This window comes from Sus scrofa, chromosome 7, assembly GCF_000003025.6.
Source record: "Sus scrofa isolate TJ Tabasco breed Duroc chromosome 7, Sscrofa11.1, whole genome shotgun sequence".
NCBI classification, from domain to species: domain Eukaryota; kingdom Metazoa; phylum Chordata; class Mammalia; order Artiodactyla; family Suidae; genus Sus; species Sus scrofa.
In genome coordinates, this window is record NC_010449.5 from 59018364 (window position 1) to 59037135 (window position 18772).

General features: G+C 43.8%; 1 protein-coding gene across 3 annotated transcripts in view; it reads right to left on the reverse strand.

Annotated features, from left to right (window-relative positions):
- The window catches only part of LOC100525054 (translation initiation factor IF-2), a 63761-nt gene that overhangs the window by 11526 nt on the left and 33463 nt on the right, over positions 1 to 18772 (reverse strand). Inside the window, exons 3-7 of one of the 3 annotated variants that reach the window (XR_002345827.1) lie at positions 18185 to 18234; positions 17775 to 17942; positions 17083 to 17205; positions 8288 to 8337; positions 1169 to 1314 (exon numbers count right to left, since the gene is read on the reverse strand). Coding sequence is in view for 2 of the 3 variants with exons in the window: in XM_021099057.1 (XP_020954716.1) it covers positions 1256 to 1314; positions 8288 to 8337; positions 17083 to 17205; positions 17775 to 17942; positions 18185 to 18207 (423 nt within the window). In the remaining variant the exon portion in view is untranslated. Of the gene's footprint in view, positions 1 to 1168; positions 1315 to 8287; positions 8338 to 17082; positions 17206 to 17774; positions 17943 to 18184; positions 18235 to 18772 lie in introns of those variants that run through there. The other 2 variants (XM_021099057.1, XM_013978077.2) reach the window with 2 other exon arrangements.

The window sequence follows — 18772 nt, forward strand, 5'->3', positions numbered from 1 at the left end:
AGATCCTTAACCCAATGAGCGTGGCCAGGAATCGAACCTGCATCCTCACGGACACTATATCAGGTTCTTAACCATCGAAGCCACAGTAGGAACTCCAGAAAAATACCATTTTCCAACAACAACAACAACAACAAAAATACCATTTTCCTCTTTGCTATAAAGGACATTATTGAAACATTGATGATATCTGAATAAAGTCTGTAGGTTAGATAACAATGTTATTTTTCAGATTTTATAATTGCTCTATTATGTGGGAGGATGTGCTTGCTTTAGGAAACATATACTCAAGTATCTTCAATTTACTCTCAAATGGTCAAATGGTTCAGGAAATAATTACACAAACACACATACATATACAAAGAGAGAGCGAGGAGGAAGAGAAAGAACAATAAAGCAAATGTGGTAAAATGTTAACATTTTGAGAATGTGAATAAAAGCTATATAGGAGGTCTTTGTTGTTGTTTTGCTTTTTTTTTTTTTTTTTGTCTTTTTAGGGCCACACCTGCAGCATTTGAGGTTCCCAGGCTAAGGGCCTACGCCACAGCCACAGCAATATGGGATCTGAGCTGTGTCTGTGATCTACACCAAAGCTCACGGCAACATGGGATCCCTAACCCATTGAGTGAGGCCAGGGATTGAACCTACATCCTTATGGATGCTAGTCAGATTCGTTTCCACTGAGCCAAGACAGGAACTCCAGGAGCTCTTTGTATTTTTTACGCAACCATTCTGTAAGTCTAAAATTCTTTCAAAATAAAAAGCTTTTAAAAGTGACTAGTGATTAACTTATTAAGTTTGTGACTTCTAAATAAAATGCCAATCAGCAAATTCCATTTGTAGTAGAATAAAAGTACAGGGTAACTATTTTAAAATTGTATCTTACAGACTTATGATAAGGATCAAATATTGTGCTATGTATAAGTACAGTCTGTTGTCATTATTGCATTGTTTATGTGTGAATGCATGTTTTCATTATAATTAGTATTACTGTCATTTTGGCTGAAGTGGGTGATTCCCACTGGAGAGTAACGGAGGCTGAGGTTGAAAGAGTGACATGAACAAAAAACAAAATCTTTTAATTTTGAAAAAGATTCTGAATGCCAGGCAAGGGGGCTTGAATTTTGCCTCATGAAGGTCACTTGTGGGACACTGAAAAGTCATTGCTTACCAAAATGGGTTGGGGGAAGGTGAATTCTTAGCCATGCTGGAGAGTATCAATAAGAGATGAGCTGATGATTGGTCCGGCCTCCTCATTTTAGTTAAGCTGGTGGGTTTTGCAGATGAGGCATCTGGACGAGAGTCTTGAAGATGAAGCTGTGAAAATTCAAAGATTGAGAGTGAAGATAAAGACAAACAAGGAGATAAGAAATGTCACATCACCAGGACCAGCTACATAGTTTAGGGACCTGCTGTGAAATGAAAATGCAGAGCCCTTTGTTCATAAGTTATTATGAATTTCAAAGCAGTAACGGCAGAAAATTAAGCCAGGGCTTGGTGGTGCGTGGTCCTACTAAGCAAGAACAGCATAAGTCACACATCCATGAAGCTGGCCCCACACACAGAGTTCAGCAAGGATGTCCACATTCTGTCATTCACCCAAGGTCACTAGGTGCTTTTGGTTGAAAGGGACTGGAACCCTGATTCAAATTGGCTTCAGCCATAGGGAAGTGTACAGGATGAGCAAAGGCACTTGAAGTCATCAAAGGCCCCGGGTTCTTTGAGGCAAATCTCTGTGCTCAGTGTACAAGATTTGACCTCAAGCCCCTTAACATCCAGTGTAGGAAATGGGCCACCTTCTCTGTTCTCTTTGAAGGGAGCAAAGACGACTTTCCCAGGAGCCTCTCAGCTTTCCTTAGCCAGGATTGGGTCCCATGTCCATGGCAGGAGGTAGCGGAGCCATGATTGGATTAAGCAATTGGGATGCCCCTCCTGTAGCTGGGAGTGGGGCCATCTTCCCCTGAAGCACAAGGCTATGTAGAGAAGGGTGGACACCTGAACAAAATCAGGCCTCTGGTGGGAAAGAGAAGGAGCTTTTGCTATGGTTCCTGAAACTGCTGATTCCAGAACTGCTGACCCTTGATGGGTTAGCAACACTAGGCTGTGTGAGAAGGAATGGTGTTACACAATCTAATCTTAGGTAGGTCACAAAAGAATATCTTTATTTCAATAAATACATGTTTATTCTTATGAATATATTTTAAAAATAAGTTGTAGGCACAAGACAACATTAACCATAAAGAAAAAAAATTGATAAACTTACTAAAATGAAGCACTATTGTTCATCAGAAACAACATTGAGAAAAAGGCAAGCCATAGAGAGGGAGAATGTATTTGTAATACATATATCCAACAATGGACACTTATCAACAACACACTCACACACATACATATATACATACATCACACATATACATGTATGGGGGGGAGATGGGACATGTTCTGTGTAATCTGTGGCCCAAGAAAAGTCCTTGGGGTTCTGGAAAAAACCCATGCCACTGGCAGTAGAGCATTAAAAACTTTTTGAAAAATATATACACATACTATAATACCAAAAAAAATCAATAAGGACAAAACCAGACAACTCAATTAAGGGCAAAATACATGAACAAACACTTCACAAAAAAAGGACATGTAGGTTGACTGATAAACATGAAAAGTTTTTCAGCCTCATTAGTCATCAGGGAAATACAAATTAAAACCACAATGAGATACAACTTTAAGCCAATAAGAATGGCTAAAATTAAAACAGCTGATGATATCAAATGCTGGTGAGGATGTAAAACAACTGGAATACTCATTCAGTGATCCTTGGAGAGTAAACTGGTACAGCCAGTTAGAAAATTATCTGGCAGTACATAGTCAAACTAAACATGTCTATGACTCAGCAATTTAACTTTTTAGGTAGGTACCCTCAGGCATATATGCGTATACTAGAAACATGAACAAGAACATTCATTGCAGTGCTATTCATAATAGCTAAGACCTGAAAACAACCTAAACGTCCATCAATGGTAGACTGGATAAACACACTGAGGTGTGATCATATAACAAAATACTACATACCAATGAGAAAGAAGAAATTATTGTCATACGCAACAAAATGAACTTCACAAACATAATGTCAAGAGAAAGAAACCAGCCACAAAAGAATACATGAGTATAACTTATTCTATTTATATAAATCTCAAACACAGGTAAATGAGTGCACTCATGTTCATAGCAGTGTTACTCACAACAGCCAGAAGGTGGAAGCAACCCATGCCTGGTAACAGAGGAATGGATCAACAGAAGTGTGGTGTATGCATACAATGGAATGGCTTAAAAAGGAAGGATGTTCTGCTGAATGCTACAACATGGATGAACTCTGAGGGTACTATGCTAAGTGAAATAAGCCAATCACAAAGACAGATATTGTATGATTCCACTTATATGAGGTATCTAGAGTAGTCAAATGCATAGAGATGAAAGTAGAAGCGGTTGCCAGGGGCTGAGAGAACTTATGTCTCCTATCTTATATCATAATATAGCCCGAGGGGGGTTGGCTATTCGGGCACACTGCAGAGCACCTCACAGATGCATCACATTGATGGCGTTATGTAACTGGGCCAGATGAACAAGAGTAGAGAGTTCACTGGAGGCCTTGGTAACACATGTACTCCACAGGGAGCTCTGTGAAGATTCAGGGCCTTCTGAGTGTATACAGTTTTTAGGAGTCCAGTTATCAAGGGCATGACGAAGTTATCAAGGGCATGACGATTAACCTCCTTCACAGTAAAAGACAAGTTATTGCCATCTTACATTGACCACAGAAGGAAGCACACCACCTGGTGAGCCTCTTCAGGTTTTAGAGTCAGCACATCACACACTTAGGGATACGGCGCCAGTCTGTGGCATGAAAGGCAGACAGCTTTGAGTGAGGCCTAAAGCAGGCCCAGAGCACACTGGATTCCTTCTATCCAGGAAGGGCCAATCGTTCGTTTTCACAGAAACAGGCACATGTCCCAGGTATAGGTTTGCCTTTCCTGCCCACAGCATCTCAGCCAGCACCACTAACCAGGGATTATTGAGTATTTGATCTGCTATCATAGTATCCTACATAACTGTGTCAGACCAGGGCCCACTTTATAGGAAAGAAGTTACAGGAGTAGGCCCATGAGCATGGTATTAATAGTCATATCCTGCACTGTACCTGATGCAAGAAGATGCTTGGGGCATCATTCTAGGGGACAGGAGTGGGAGGAAGGAGAACAATTAGGAATCTCTTAGGATAATTCTCACCTGAGATGATGGTGGCTTGGATGAGAATGGCAGAGATGGTAAGCGGGGGAATTCTGATCCACCTCGTTCTAGTGCCTCCACAGTCCACCAGAGGGCACTATACATGTGTCCTGGTGAGGCTGAGCTGTGACTTCTAGTCCTTCATCCTAGCAAAATGATAGGTTGTCCTATCTACCTACATAACAGTTACCCCTCCCTCTTTGATTTTTATTTGAGATAGTGGGGTGCCCATCCTCAAGGGAGGAATCTTGACAGTATATGCAACATTTCCATCTCCATGATGGTGTTAGCTGATGTTCTGACCTTCTTTTCCTTCCAAGACCCTCAACCTCTCTATCACCCTCTCCTATACATGCATCGACTAGCTTATTAAGGTATCTGGGAAAACAGGTTTGCTGAACATGACTAGAAGCTCCTTTTTTTTGTTATTATTTCTTTAAGAACACTGCTTTTTCAAACCTTCAGTGCTGAAAGGGAAAAAAAAGAATATTTTTAAAAATTTGGGGAGTTCCATTCATGGCTCAGCAGTTAACAAACCTGACTAGGAACAATGAGGATGCAGGTTTGATCCCTGGCCTCACTCAGTGAGTTAGGGATCTGGCATTGCTGTGAGCTATGGTATAGGACTCAGATGCAGTTTGGATCCTGTGTTGCTATTGCTCTGGCATAGGCCAGCAGCCTCAGCTCTGATTTGACCCCTAGCCTGGGAACTTCCATATGCCGTGGGTTCAGCTCTACAAAAGCAAAAACAAACAAACAAATTTAATTCATGTGCATGGATAGTTCAGGTTTTCAGTGTGTGGCAGAACATCTTATCATCCTCCCAGTATTCATTCTTCTCTTTTCGTCATTATAACCACCCTCCCACCCGAACCCCCTGCCAAATTTGACAATGCACACGAACGTCTAGCTGGAGACACCATTTCCTAGCCTCCCTAAGACTTGTGTGTGTATTTGTTTTCTATTTCAGTGTAACAAGCTACTGAAAACCTAGCAGCTTAAAACAATCCCCACACATTATCTCAGAGCTTTGTAGCTCAGAAGTCTGGGCTTGGTTGGGTTTTCTGTTCAGGATCCCACAAGGCCAAAATCAAGGTGTCCACTGGGTCAAGCTCTTATTTTGAGGCTCTGGGAATGAAACTGCTTCTAAACTCATTCAGGTGACCGGCAGAATCCAGTTCCTGTGGCTATGGATCTGAAGTCCCGTTTCCTGCCTGACTGTGAGCTGTGGGCTGCACTCTGTTCCTACAGGCTGCCTAGATGCCTCCTCATGTGGCCTCAACCCCTCATGCTCTAAATCTCTCTGATTCCATCTTTTTTTTTTTTTTTTTTGCTTTTTAGGGCTGCACTCGCAGCATATGGAGGTTCCCAGGCTAGGAGTCTCATCAGAGCTACAGTTGCCAGCCTATACCACAGCCACAGCAACGCAGGATCTGAGCCACATCTATGATCTACACCACAGCTCATGGCAACGCCAGATACCTTAACCCACTGAACGAGGACAGGGATTGAACCTGCAACCTCATGATTCCTAGTTGGATTCGTTTCTGCTGCACCATTACAGGAACTCCCAAAATCTTTATTATGGACTATAGGCCATGTTGTAGTCTTTGTAAGGTCCTACTTTGATCTCCTTATTAGCTCTGTGACCTCAAATCCTACCACCGATCCCCTCTTTCACTTCACTGTAGCTTCACATGCCTTGCTATTCCTTAAATGTGTCAAAATGTCCTTTAGGGCTTTTGTACTTACTATTCACTTTGCCTAGAATGTTTTTCCTCAAGATATCTGAATGACTAGCACCCCCACCCCCCCAACCCCCACACACGGGAGACTTCATATTCCCCTACCTTGCTTTATTTTTTGCTTTGTAGCACTCTTCATTATACATCATAGTATATTTTAAATTTATATCTTGTTTGCCTCCACTAAAACATAAATCCACTAGAACAGGAACCCCCCTCACCCCCCACCTCGCCTGCCTCACACACACACACTTTTTGTTCATTATTATATCAACCTGGCACATGGTAAGCACTCAAAATTGTTTGGTGAATGAATAATAACATGAGAGAGCAATGATGGGAGTTAAGACATTCTTAGGTCCTTACATTGTTTAGAAAAAAGATAGCAATATTTACTAACTTTAGACTGCACTAAGCTAAATGTGCAGGCTCCATTTTTCAGGGTTACCACTAAGAGAACAGAAAAAGAACTATAACTTCAACATCAATGAGAAGGTAAGGGCAAAAGAAAATTTAAGCCAATGGAAGTAAGGAAAGAAGAGAAAGCAGCAGAGATATGATACAAAGAAAGCACAGAGCTCCCTGATTCCTATAGAATAATGGAAGATGTCTAAATCCCTTCTCAAATCCTCTAAAACCCACACCAATCAAATTAAATCACCCTAGCCCTTACCTACAGCATCCTAGGAGCAGGAGAGAGAGTACCTTAAACTTCAATGTACATGTAAATGGAGAGATAAATATCTGAAACCCGTAGAGCCAGCTCCAGAGCTCGTCTCTGAACTGAGGGGTGGGGGGTGGGGATTTGGTGCGGAAGAGAGAATAGTGCAGCCTGGTCCTAGAGGAGGCCAAATACCAACAATATCAGCTAGAATTTTCCCAAGAAGAGAGGATTCTTTTATGCTAGGTCTGAACCTGGTGGATCAGAGCACTGGCTATCAGATAATCGAAAAAACATTCATGAAAGCTGATGATCTATTAGGTTGCAAAAAAAAATCTCAAGGGTTTCCCACTGTGGTGCAATGGATCAGTGGCATCTTGAGCACTGGGATGCAGGTTCTATCCCCAGCCTGGCACAGTGGGTTAAAGATATGGCGTTGCTGCAGCTGCAGCTTAGGTTGCATGGCCAGGAACTCCATGTGCCCTGGGGCGGCCAAAAAAGAAGAAAAGAAAATATCAATACCTATAAAAATAGCAATAATATAAACATTCTCTGATCACAATGCAATAAAAGTATAAGTAACAAAATTAAAAGCAAAGAATCTTTCACTAGAAAATTTAAAAATTCTGTATTAAGCAACTCCTAGGTTAATAGATAATACAAACAAAAACTGCAGAATTTTATGAAACAGTGATAATGGAAACCTGGCTTATTTGAATCTATGAGGTACTGCTCATAAAATAGCTGTTAGAGGAAAATGTATTAAACTAAATATCTAATTAAATTAAGCATCAATTTAAAAGCTACAAAAATAAAAGCAAAGTAAACCAAGAGAAAGCAAAATGAAGGAACTATTAAAGATATAAGCAGAAATTAATGGGTTAGAAAACAGAAAAAGAAAATCTAAAATGAATTAAGAAGTCCAAATGGTTCTCAGGAAAAAAAAAAAATCATTCAAAGAGACAAACTATTAGCTAACCTGATCAGGGAAAAAAAGGAAAAGGCTTAAGTATGGAAAATAAGAAATGATAAGGAGGAAATAGCACTGAAACAGAAGAAACATTAAAAGTCTTAAGATACTACTTTTGGAGTTCCCGTTGTGGCACAGCAGAAATGAATCCGACTAGAAATCATGAGGTTGTGGGTTTGATCCCTGGCCTCACTCAGTGGGTTAAGAACCTGGTGTTGCGATGAGCTGTGGTGTAGGTTGCAGACGCAGCTCAGATCTGGCGTTGCTGTGGCTGTGGTGTAGGCTGGCGGCTACAGCTCCAATTAGACCCCTAGCCTGGGAGCCTCCATATGCTGTGGATGTGGCCCTAAAAAGCAAAAAAAAAAATACTACTTTTCATTAGTCTAGACAAACACATTTGAAAACCTAGATTAAAGATAATTTCTTAGGAAAGTATTACTTGCCAAAATTGACCTTATTAAACAAAAAATTTAAAGAAATTAAATGATCACTCCTCAAAAATTAACAAGGCCCAGAAGAATTCCTAGGAGAATCTACCAAAATTTTAAAGCTACTTAAAAGGTTCCAGAGCATGAAAAAGGAAACCCCCACATTATTTTTAAATAGCCACATGCAATTTATTCCCATATTTACCATTTCCAATGCTCTCTGTTCTTTTCCAAAGATTCAAGTTCCATCTGATTCTAGGCAAGATAAGGAGAAATAAGTGAAAAGGAGAGAAGGAATGATACTTATAACCAGAAAGCAAAGCTTTTCCAGGTATCTTTGGCAGAGTTTTCCTTATGTCTCAATGGCCAGAAAACTTTGGTGTCATTTTTAGCTGGGCACATTGCTTTCTCTAACAAATTTAGGGTTCCGGTGGAAAAGAAGACGTGGAGAATGACTACTGGGCAGAAAGAAAGCAGTGACTGCCACAGGCTAGACTTTTGGCAATTCATCCTCCTATATACAGAGTATATACCCTCCTTACTGGGGACAGTTCTAAAGTCTTATCCAGACACTGCATCCATCTCAAAAATCAGAATCTCTAGATATATGCAGTTTTCCCCATTACAGGACTATGTATGAGGATTCTGCTGTGAATCCTCATACATAGTCCTGTAACCTAGACACTAAAAACCAAGTTACTTCACCCCAAATATTCCACATATAATAGTGGAGAAATAGTGAAGAAGGAACAACATTAAACTCCCACATGGGAAAGAGAGGAATGGGAAACATAACAAAACTATTGCAAATATTACAACTATGGCAAATACCAGATTCTGCTATAGACAGGAACAGGCAGCACTCCCTGCCTGACAGTAATTTCCATACTTAGCCAACCTGCTCTCTGGGAGGAACTGTTCCATTGTGTTCCCTGGTCCAAGTTCCATCTTCTTTTGAGATGCTTCTTGTGCATCACCTTCTTTAACCATATCTGAAGTGAATTTTGGGGAGGATGCCTTTTCTGTCGTGTGTGTTGAGGGACCTGGGGTTGAAAAATGATGAAGTTTTGCTGGTCAGGTCCTTACATTTTCATTTTTGGTGATATGATTCCTTCAAAATTGTTGTAGGCTTCCAATCTATTTGCCCCTTCCTCAATCCTATGTGTGAGTAGCTACACCCAAAGTTCTTATGTAGCCATATTCTTTAAATCTGAAAATCCTCCTCTGTGGTTGGCCTCTGGTGCTTTGCCTATTCTAGCCTTCAACTTAATGCTCATTGACTTGAGACAATTGGAAACAAAAGGCTCTAGGCAGAAAAGAACATTCTGCAGACTCTTCTTCCTCTGTAGAGCAGTGATTCTTAAAAAAAGGTGCTTAGGAAAAGGCCCAGGACACTAGTCTCATCTTCTAAGCTTCTTGGTGTCCACCAATCCTATTTGCAAAACAAAAGCGATGATTATTTTTTGGGCCCTGCAAGTCTCAAATTATGAGATGCTCAAAGGGGATTTGCAGGCCCAAGCAAAGAGTTTTCCTTAGTGAAGTGGTACTTCCTTCCTGTTTTACTTCAGCTTGGATAACTCTCGTTCATTAGTCTCCTTCGGGACTTTGTTGAAAAATGGAACAAAGTCACCAGCGTGTGCTAACATTCTGAATCATTCTAGCTATTTTCCCTAACACAAAAGACTTGGTTGGTGTGTGGGATATCTCCCATAGAAAAGCAAATTGACCAAATGTTCCATCACTGTATAACAAGGTCACTGGCATTCCAGTCTGCAATGCATCTATCCTCACAGCCCAAAAGCTCATCTCTACAACTCAACAATATCCATGTTTCAGATCCTTGCAGCATCCCACTTCAGTATACTGAATTCTCTAAGTGATAGGACTGTATCTAGCTGCTTTAACAGAAACCTGACAAAGTGGCTAAAGCAATAAGGGGTTTACTCTTCTCATGTTATGAGGAGTCTAGGGTAGGGAGTCTGGGAACTGGAATAGCTGCTCAAGGAATCAGCCTTCTTCTGTCTTCTGCCATCCTTAGTGTTTGTGTTTTGGCTTTATGATCACAAGTTGCCTGTCACTCTTGGATATTGTGTCTGCTTTGCAGGCAGGAAGAAGGGGGTTAGGGAAGGCAGAAGGCATATGCCGGTTGAATCTGCACCTCCCGCTTTTGTAAATCAGGAAATTAATCACTTGTCCAGAAGTACTACCCAGGGATTTAAATTAGCATCTTCTTGGCCACACTGCCACTCTTAGCTCAGGGGAGTAGGGGAGATTAATATTTTTAAACTATGAATAAAATAGGTGTTCTGTAAGTAAAGAAGAGGAGGAGACTAAATTTTGGATAGTCAGCTAGGTCTGTCAGACCAATGCAAACTGTTTTATATCGGAAAAGGAATATCTTGGAGTTCCCGTTGTGGCGCAGTGGTTAACGAATCTGACTAGGAACCATGAGGTTGTGGGTTTGATCCCTGGTCTTGCTCAGTGGGTTAAGGACCCGGCGTTGCCGTGAGCTGTGGTGAAGGTTGCAGATGCGGCTAGGATCCTGCGTTGTTGTGGCTCTGGCGTGGGCCGGTGGCTACAGCTCTGATTGGACCCCTAGCCTGGGAACCTCCATATGCTGTGGGAGTGGCCCTAGAAAAGGCAAAAAGTCAAAAAAAAAAAAAAAAAAAAAAAAGAAAGGAGAGGAATATCTTGGCTCAAGTAACTGACAAGTCCAGAGGCTGCGCTTGCTTGATCCAATGGAATAAGGAAATCATTACGAATCAAATTTTTCTCCACCTCTCCACTCTGCCTTCCTCCATGTCAGAATAATCCGGGGCTGACTCCCCTTGTTGCTCTCAAATGGCTCCCAAGGGGAAATACAGAGCATCAGGATCTCAGGATTTGCAGCTGATATGCTCAACCTATCACTGGGCTCAGAGGATGGAATGCACTGATTGGCTTAGCCTAGGTGGTGAGCTCTAAACCTAGATCTAGGATTGCACCATTCTAGGAACTACAAGGATCGGATTCTCCAGTGGAAAGTATGGTCTGTTGAAAGGGGGCCACTGACCTCTGGGGAGAGAGGTGGGGCAATAGACGATAGGAAGACAACCAACAAATGTCCTCAGGGTATCTAAAGAAAGAAGGAGTCAGGAGTTCCCATTGTGGCTCAGTGGTAACAAACCTGGCTAGTATGTATGAGGTCACTGGTTTGATCTCTGGTCCCCCTCAGTGGGTTAAGGATCTGGCACTGCCATGAGCTATGGTGTAGGTTGCAGACTTGGCTAGGATCTGGCATGGCTGTGGCTGTGGCATAGGCTGGTTACTGCAGCTTTGATTCGACCCCTAGCCTGGGAACTTATATATGCCATGGGGGCAACTCTAAAAAAGACAAAGGAAAAAAAAAAAAAAAAAAAAAAGGAGTCAGTCAGAAAGGGGATTAGCACTGGAAAAAAGGAAAGTCACTGAAGGGACATTGTCAGTCTTGATCTGAGCATTGGTTGGGAGATCTGGCCCAAGGTAACATCCTGTCCAGTTCTAGCGGCAGATCCTTTTCACTGTGTGTCTTGGAAGCACATTCCTGCTATTCTCCCATTCTGGTGCTCTGGTTCCAGCTCACCTCAGCCTTCTGATTGTATTTGACCTCTCAAGTTGTTTTCTTACACGGAGTAAGTATCCTAATCAGCGACTGGAATGCTTGGCAATTCTGGTTCATGGTGTGAATTAGTACATCAGTATTCTGAATTTTACATTGATTTCTGACTCACTGTGTCAGCAAAAGCTCTTTTCTGAGCCTGTGTGGCTGAGAATCAGACCCTGAAGTCCTGGTGTCTCCAGGCTATCTGACAACTTTCGACTCTTAGCAACCAGCCAGTAGGTTTTCCTTGAAGATCCCCATGTTGCCATGTGTCCAACCCATCGCCTATTTCTTGGGTTCCGATTTGAGGCTTCGTAGAGTTCAGTGTCTTAGGCTGGAATCCCACTGTATCATTCCTGATGCTGATAAGACTTGGTTTGAGTAGATGCAAAGTTCTTTTTCATCTTCAGGATCTTTTGATGTGAGCTTCATGACCTTGCCTAGCTGCCCTTTTGCTTCAACAGTGGAAGAGTCTATGAAGCACAAACTTCAATCTTACATGAACAGACACTTCACACAAGAGGATATTCAAATGTTCATATGAAAATGTATGGATGCTTGTTAGTTATAAAGGAGCTATAAATTAAAATCAAAATGAATTATTACTATATTCCCATCAGAATGGCTAAAATTAAAAAGACCTATAATACTCAGTGTTGGCAAGGATATGGAGGAAGTGGGACTTGGACAATTCTTCTGGGAGTGTAATTAGTGCAGCTGTTTGGGAAGTCTGTTTGGCATTATGTACTAAGCTGAAAATACATTATCCTGTATCCTGGCAATTCTACTCCTACCTATATGGAACAGAAATGCATACATATGCTTACCAAAAGACATATGTAAGAATAGTCATTGCAGGAGTTCCCTTCATGGCTCAGCCGTTAACAATCCCGACTAGGATGCATGAGGATGTGGGTTCGATCCCTGACCTCGTTCAGTGGGTTAAGGATCTGGCATTGCCACAAGCTGAGATGCAGGTCGCAAACTCAGCTCAGATCCTGTGTTGCTGTGGCTGTTGCGTAGGCCAGCAGCTATAGCTCTGATTTGACCCCTAGCCTGGGAACTTCCATACGTCGTGGGTGCAGCCCTAAAAAGCAAAAAAAAAAAAAAAAAAAAAAAAAAAAAAAAGAATAGTCATTGAAGCATTATTTCTAATGGTTCTAACAGAAATAATCCAAATAGACATCAGAGGTAGAATTAATAAATACATTGTCTTATATCCACACCATGCTACACTATAAAGCAATGAAAACAAAGGAAGGACTACTGCTGCTCACAACAATCTGGAATAATCTCATTAATAGAATGTTAAATGAAAGAAGCCAGACACAAAAGACTATATATGGTATGATTCCATTTAGAAAAAATTAAGAGTAGGCAAAAGCTAATCTATGGTTAGAAGTCAAGATAATGGTTACCTTTGGAGGAGGAGGGTGGTAATGACCAGAGTGGGGGTGGAGGGCAAGCAAATTTCTTATAAAATGCTGCTAACATTCTCCTTTTTGCTCTGGGTAGTGATTATATAGATGTGTACACTTTGTAAACAATTCATCAGGTTATGCAATGATAATCTGTACTGTGCTCTGTGATATGTCTATAAGGTCATCTGGCAGACAGCTAGCCTAGGCTGGCCTGTCTTAAGGCAGTTTAGGAGACTCAGCTTTGCAGCAGCCTAGCCCAGGCATGTTCTCGTGGTGATGGCAGAGGTGCAAAAGGTTAACTCCCAGTGTTCAAGTCCCTTTAAAGCCTCTGCTTCCATCATAACTGCTTACATTCTATTGGCCAAAGCAAGTCACATGGTGGAAACTAGAATCAAGGGTGGGCAGGTCACTCTACTCATGGTGGGCAGCATGGCAAAGTTACTTAGTAAAGGGCATGGATACAGAGAGGATGATGAATTAAGCATCAACACAACCAAGTTGTGGACAAAAGAAAAATGAAGTTAATAACAATACAATACACATATGATACACATTTAATCACACATACAACACATACAATACAATAGCTGAGAGAAACACATATAATAACTGAGAGAAGTACCGGGTGCTTTAAGGGCACAGAAGAGGGTACATTTTATATTTCATATGTATTAAAATTATTCACAAAAAAATTGGGAGCTCCTGCTGTGGCTATCAGGTTAAGGATCCAGCATTGCTGCAGCTGTGGCATAAGTTGCAGCTGTGGCTCAGATTTGATCCCTGGCCTGGGAACTTCCATATGTCGTGGGTGCAGTCAAAAAAAAATTATTCATGGAAAAATTTATGCATGGACATTTCCCCTTCCAGATTATGAACTTCTTGTATATGCTGCATTTTCACATCTTCCACCACTCCTGGCAGAGTGCCTTGCATAAAATAGGCACTTGAACATTTCTAAAATAGATGTTCAGCCATAAAGGTAGTAATTTCTTCTTTATCCATTTTTATTTCAGGCTCTAGAAGAAGAAAGAGACCCACATATGCAGCAAGACATATTTTTATATTTTACAACCATTTTAGTGAACTCATAATCTCTATTCATAGAACAGTCTCCAGCCAAGTGGGGGGTTGGAAGAGTTACAGTACTGAGTTGGGTGGAATCACTAAAATTTTGATGTGTTCCCTTTTTTGGTGGTGGTGGCAGGGTCTTCTATGTATTTTTTAAAACTGTGGTAAAATATACATAACAAGAAATTTCCCATTCTAACCAGCTAAGTGCACAGATCAGAGGCATTAAGTACATTCACATTATTGTGCAACCATCACCACCATCTCTAGAACTTTTTTATCTTCCCAAACTGAAACCCTGTACCCATGAAACAACTCCTCAATGCTCCCTGCTCCCCAGCCCTTGCCAACCACCATTTTACTTTCTGTCTCTATGAATCTGACTATTTTAGATATCTTATATAAGTGGAATCAAACAGCTTTTTTGTTTTTTGCATTTTTTTTCAGGGTTGCACCCATGGCATATGGAAGTTCCCAGGCTGCCGGCCTATGCCACAGCCACAGCAACACCAGATCTGAGCTGCATCTGCAACTTACAACACAGCTCACAGCAATGCCAGATCCTTAACCCACTGAGCGAGGCCAGGGATTGAACCCAAAAACTCACGGTTTCTAGTCAGATTCATTTCTGCTACGCCACAATGGAAACTCCTCAAACAGTTATTTTGTGACTGGCTTATTTCACTTAGCATAATGTCCTCAAGGTTCATCCATACTGTAGCATGTGTCAGAATTTCCTTCCAATTTAAGGCTGAATGATACTCCATTGTATGTATATACAATTTTTTTTTTATTCATTCATCTCTTGATGAACACTTGGGTTACTTCTACCTTTTGGCTATTGTGAAGTAATGTGCAAAGCAAATTCCTTCCTGGTATAGAATTTTGGGGTGGAAAGTGCCTCAATACTCAATTTGAAAGCGAGATGAACCAGGACAATGTAGCTAAGACTCATGGCCTTTCATCGGAGCTCAATTTTTTTTTTCTTTTTAGGACTGCACCCATGCCAGATGGAAGTTCCCAGGCTAGGGGTTGAATTGGAGCTGCAGCTGCTGGCCTATGCCACAGCCACAGAAATTTGGGATTCGAGCCTCATCTGTGACCTATGATACACCTTTGGTAATGCTAGATCCACTGAGAGAGGCCAGGCATCTAACCTGCATTCTTGTGGGTATTAGTTGGGTTCTTAACCCGCTGAGCCACAGTGGGAATTCCAGAGATCATTTTCATTTTTTTGTCTTTTTAGGGCCACACCCATGACATGTGGAGTTTCCCAGGCTAGGGGTCAGATCTGAGCTGCGACTGTGACCTACACCACAGCTCACAGCAGTGCCAGACCCTTAACCCACTGAGCGAGGGCAGGAATCAAACCTGTGTTCTTATGGATACTAGCCAGATTCGTTTCTGCTGAGCCATGAGGGGAATTCCCCAGAGGTCATTAAAAAAATTTTTTTTAAAAAATTATAGTTGATTTACAATGTTCCTTCAATTTCTGCTGTAAGCAAAGTGACCCAGCCACCCATACAGACTTTTTTTTTTTTCATTTTCCATCATGTTCTAACCCAAGAGACCAGACACAGTTCCCTGTGCTGTACAGCAGGACCCCATCACCCATCCGTTCTAAATGTAACAGTTTGCATCTACCAACCCCGAACTCCCCATCTGTCCCCCTCTCTCTCTTCTCCATCCTGGAAAACACGAGTCTGCCTTCCATGTCCATGATGTTTCTGTTTTGTAGACAGATCATTTCTGCCATATTTTATTTTATTTTATTTATTTATTTTTTATTTTTTTTTGCTTTTTCTTGGGCCGCTCCTGTGGCATATGGAGGTTCCCAGGCTAGAGGTCGAATCGGAGCTGTAGCCACCGGCCTACGCCAGAGACACAGCAACGTGGGATCCGAGCCGCGTCTGCAACCTACACCGCAGCTCACGGCCACGCCGGATCGCTTAACCCACTGAGCAAGGGCAGGGCCCGAACCCGCAACCTTATGGTTCCTAGTCGGATTCGTTAACCACTGAGCCACGACGGGAACTCCTGTGCCATATTTTAGACTCCACATGTAAGTGATATTGTATGGATTGTCTTTCTCTTTCTGACTTACCTCACTTAGTGTGAGAATTTCTAGTTCTGTCCAGAGATGATTTAAAAAATAGGGATCTGATAATGATACCAGGAATGATAACAGGAAGAAAATATTTTTCTCAGAGTGATAGATCTGGCTGAGAATTTAGGAATAGGATGAGACATTAAGCTAAGTCTCATTATTGACCCCAGGAACAATATGCAGAGTGTGGCAGGCACTATGATTTCAAAACCAGGCTTGTGGGTAGAAAGTCATAGGTGAACTAACATAGGTCATTTTTAAGGTTGGCTGCCTCTGCCTGGACACTCCCCACCTCAACCAAACACCCTTTTCCCCGCCTGGCTAACCTCCAACTAATTCTTTGACAGTCAGCCCAAACATCTCCTTCTCAGAAAAGTTTTGCCAGACCCAGGCCTTCACCTCAAGCCTGAGCTGCCTGGCGCCCCTCCATGACATGGCAGGGATGAGGACCACTCGTCTCTTCCCCAGAAGTTGGACCTGGATCTGGTCTATACCTGCTCAGCAGCTCATCAACACTCACAGAACGCATGAGCGACTCCTCGACCACAACTGCCACAAGCATCCTAGCCAGGTGGTCCCTGGGGCCAGGCGGTGGTCACTGGGTGCAGGAGTGGAAGCCACAGGGACAACCGCCCTTGCTGCGGGCATCCTCTCCTGTCACACTGTCATGGCCCAGCTGTCCTGGAGCAAAGCAGGCCAAGTGGGAAGGGCCTCCACAGAGCACAAAAAGCTCAGTGTCCAAGGTGACAAAGAGCCGCGTGGACACCAGGAGTGGGAAGACTGACCTGAAGGCTGGGCTGCCCGGAGGCCTGCAGCGCATGCTGTAGGGCTTGGCTGAACAGATCGTTGGTGATGGGCGTCCCTGACTGGACGCCTGAGGACATTGGGGAGGTCCCAGAGGAATGGCCCTAGAGACAAACCAGAGTCAGTGCCACCCTCAGAGCCACCTCGATCTCCCAGCCCGCACCCACTGCTGTCGCCTCACCCCAGGCTGCCCCTGGGTGCCCGCTGACTGCCTCCCAACAGGGGCCTGCGTTGGTCAACCACACAGAGGCATCGAAGAGCTCCATGTGTGGCCAGGAAAGGTGCTGTTCTCTTTCGCTCCAGTGAGATGAATCAAGCCCCTGACCTAGCCTAGGACCCAGCACCGGGAGGGATGGACTCGGAAGCTGGAGTGACGGCCGCTGGGAAGGCTTAAGCCTGTGGTGTTTGGCCCCTTTCAGGGAAACGTGAGGGCACAGTACTTGAGGGGAGGGTCTTCCACACTGCTGGGAGGAGGAGTCCGTCAGGACTGTGCTGATCCCCGGACCTCTGAGCCCTGAAGGCAGATGAGGGGGAGGTCGCCTGAGCTGCAGTGGGAAACCCACCAGGGCACCAGGCAGAACTCAGCTCAAAGCGGATCTAGCACCAGAGTCAGCAGACCTGGGACCTTCTCCCGTGGGGGCCAGGCCACGTTCTTCCCGCCCTCTCTCCATACCTGGGTGCCAGGAGTTGGCGTGTGAGAGCTGCTCTCCGGAGTGCTGGCCAGGGCCAGGGCCGTGGCCAGCTCGCTCTGAGTGATGGGCCGGGGTCCGGCGGCTCCACTGTACCCCAGGGAAGCTGGGCGGGAGCTGGACGTGCTGCTCGAGGGCGTGGACCTGGCACTCTGGACAAGGGAGGCACCCAGATCAGGGAGCAGCCCTGGGACAGCCCAGATGAACCCCAGCCCGCTCCAGGAACCGTTCTTGGGGACACTCCCCAAGCCGCCAGGTTCAGAAAGCAAGAGCAGGACACAGCTGGGCCACCAAAGGGCCTCGGACCACCTCCCTGAGGGGGCGTGCCGGGTCCCAGGGTGGGATGCATCCCTGGCACCATCTCCCCCAACTGGCATGCAGCCGGGCCACTTACTGGGTGAAAGTCATCCTCCTCATCGGAGAGCCCTTCAAACAGGAAGCCACCTGGAGGAGGGAGAACAGATTTCAGGAGGAAGAACAGAAAGGCACAGGCGCGGCTCCAGAATCAGCTCTAGCTACTCTCCAAACTCAGATTTTCATCTCTCCCCTTGGAAAATTACAGGACAGATGCACTCCCTGACTCAAAGTGAGAGTTCCCAAGGAACGCCCTCTGCCAGCACTATACATAGCTGCTGAGTAAAGCCAATCCCTGGGCCACTGCCTGCTCCCAAGGCAGCCTGCCTTCTGCTGTCCTGGTGCTCACTTGGCATGTCCTGGTATGGGAAGAGGAGTCAGTTCCAGTGCTTTGGCCAGATTGGAGCATAACAGCCCTCTTTAGCATGGAAGTGCGCACACTCATGTATTCACCCAGACCCATACGCTTCTGTGGGGACAGCCTGGGACCTGCAGAGCTTTGTACACTCTGCACCCTCCAGATGGCCAGCATCTGATCCCGTGCACCGCCACTACCAAGGCATTTCCTACTTTTTCCAGACAGCAGAGCTATGTGGTCTGCTCCTCTGGTGGCCTTCAGAGACACTGG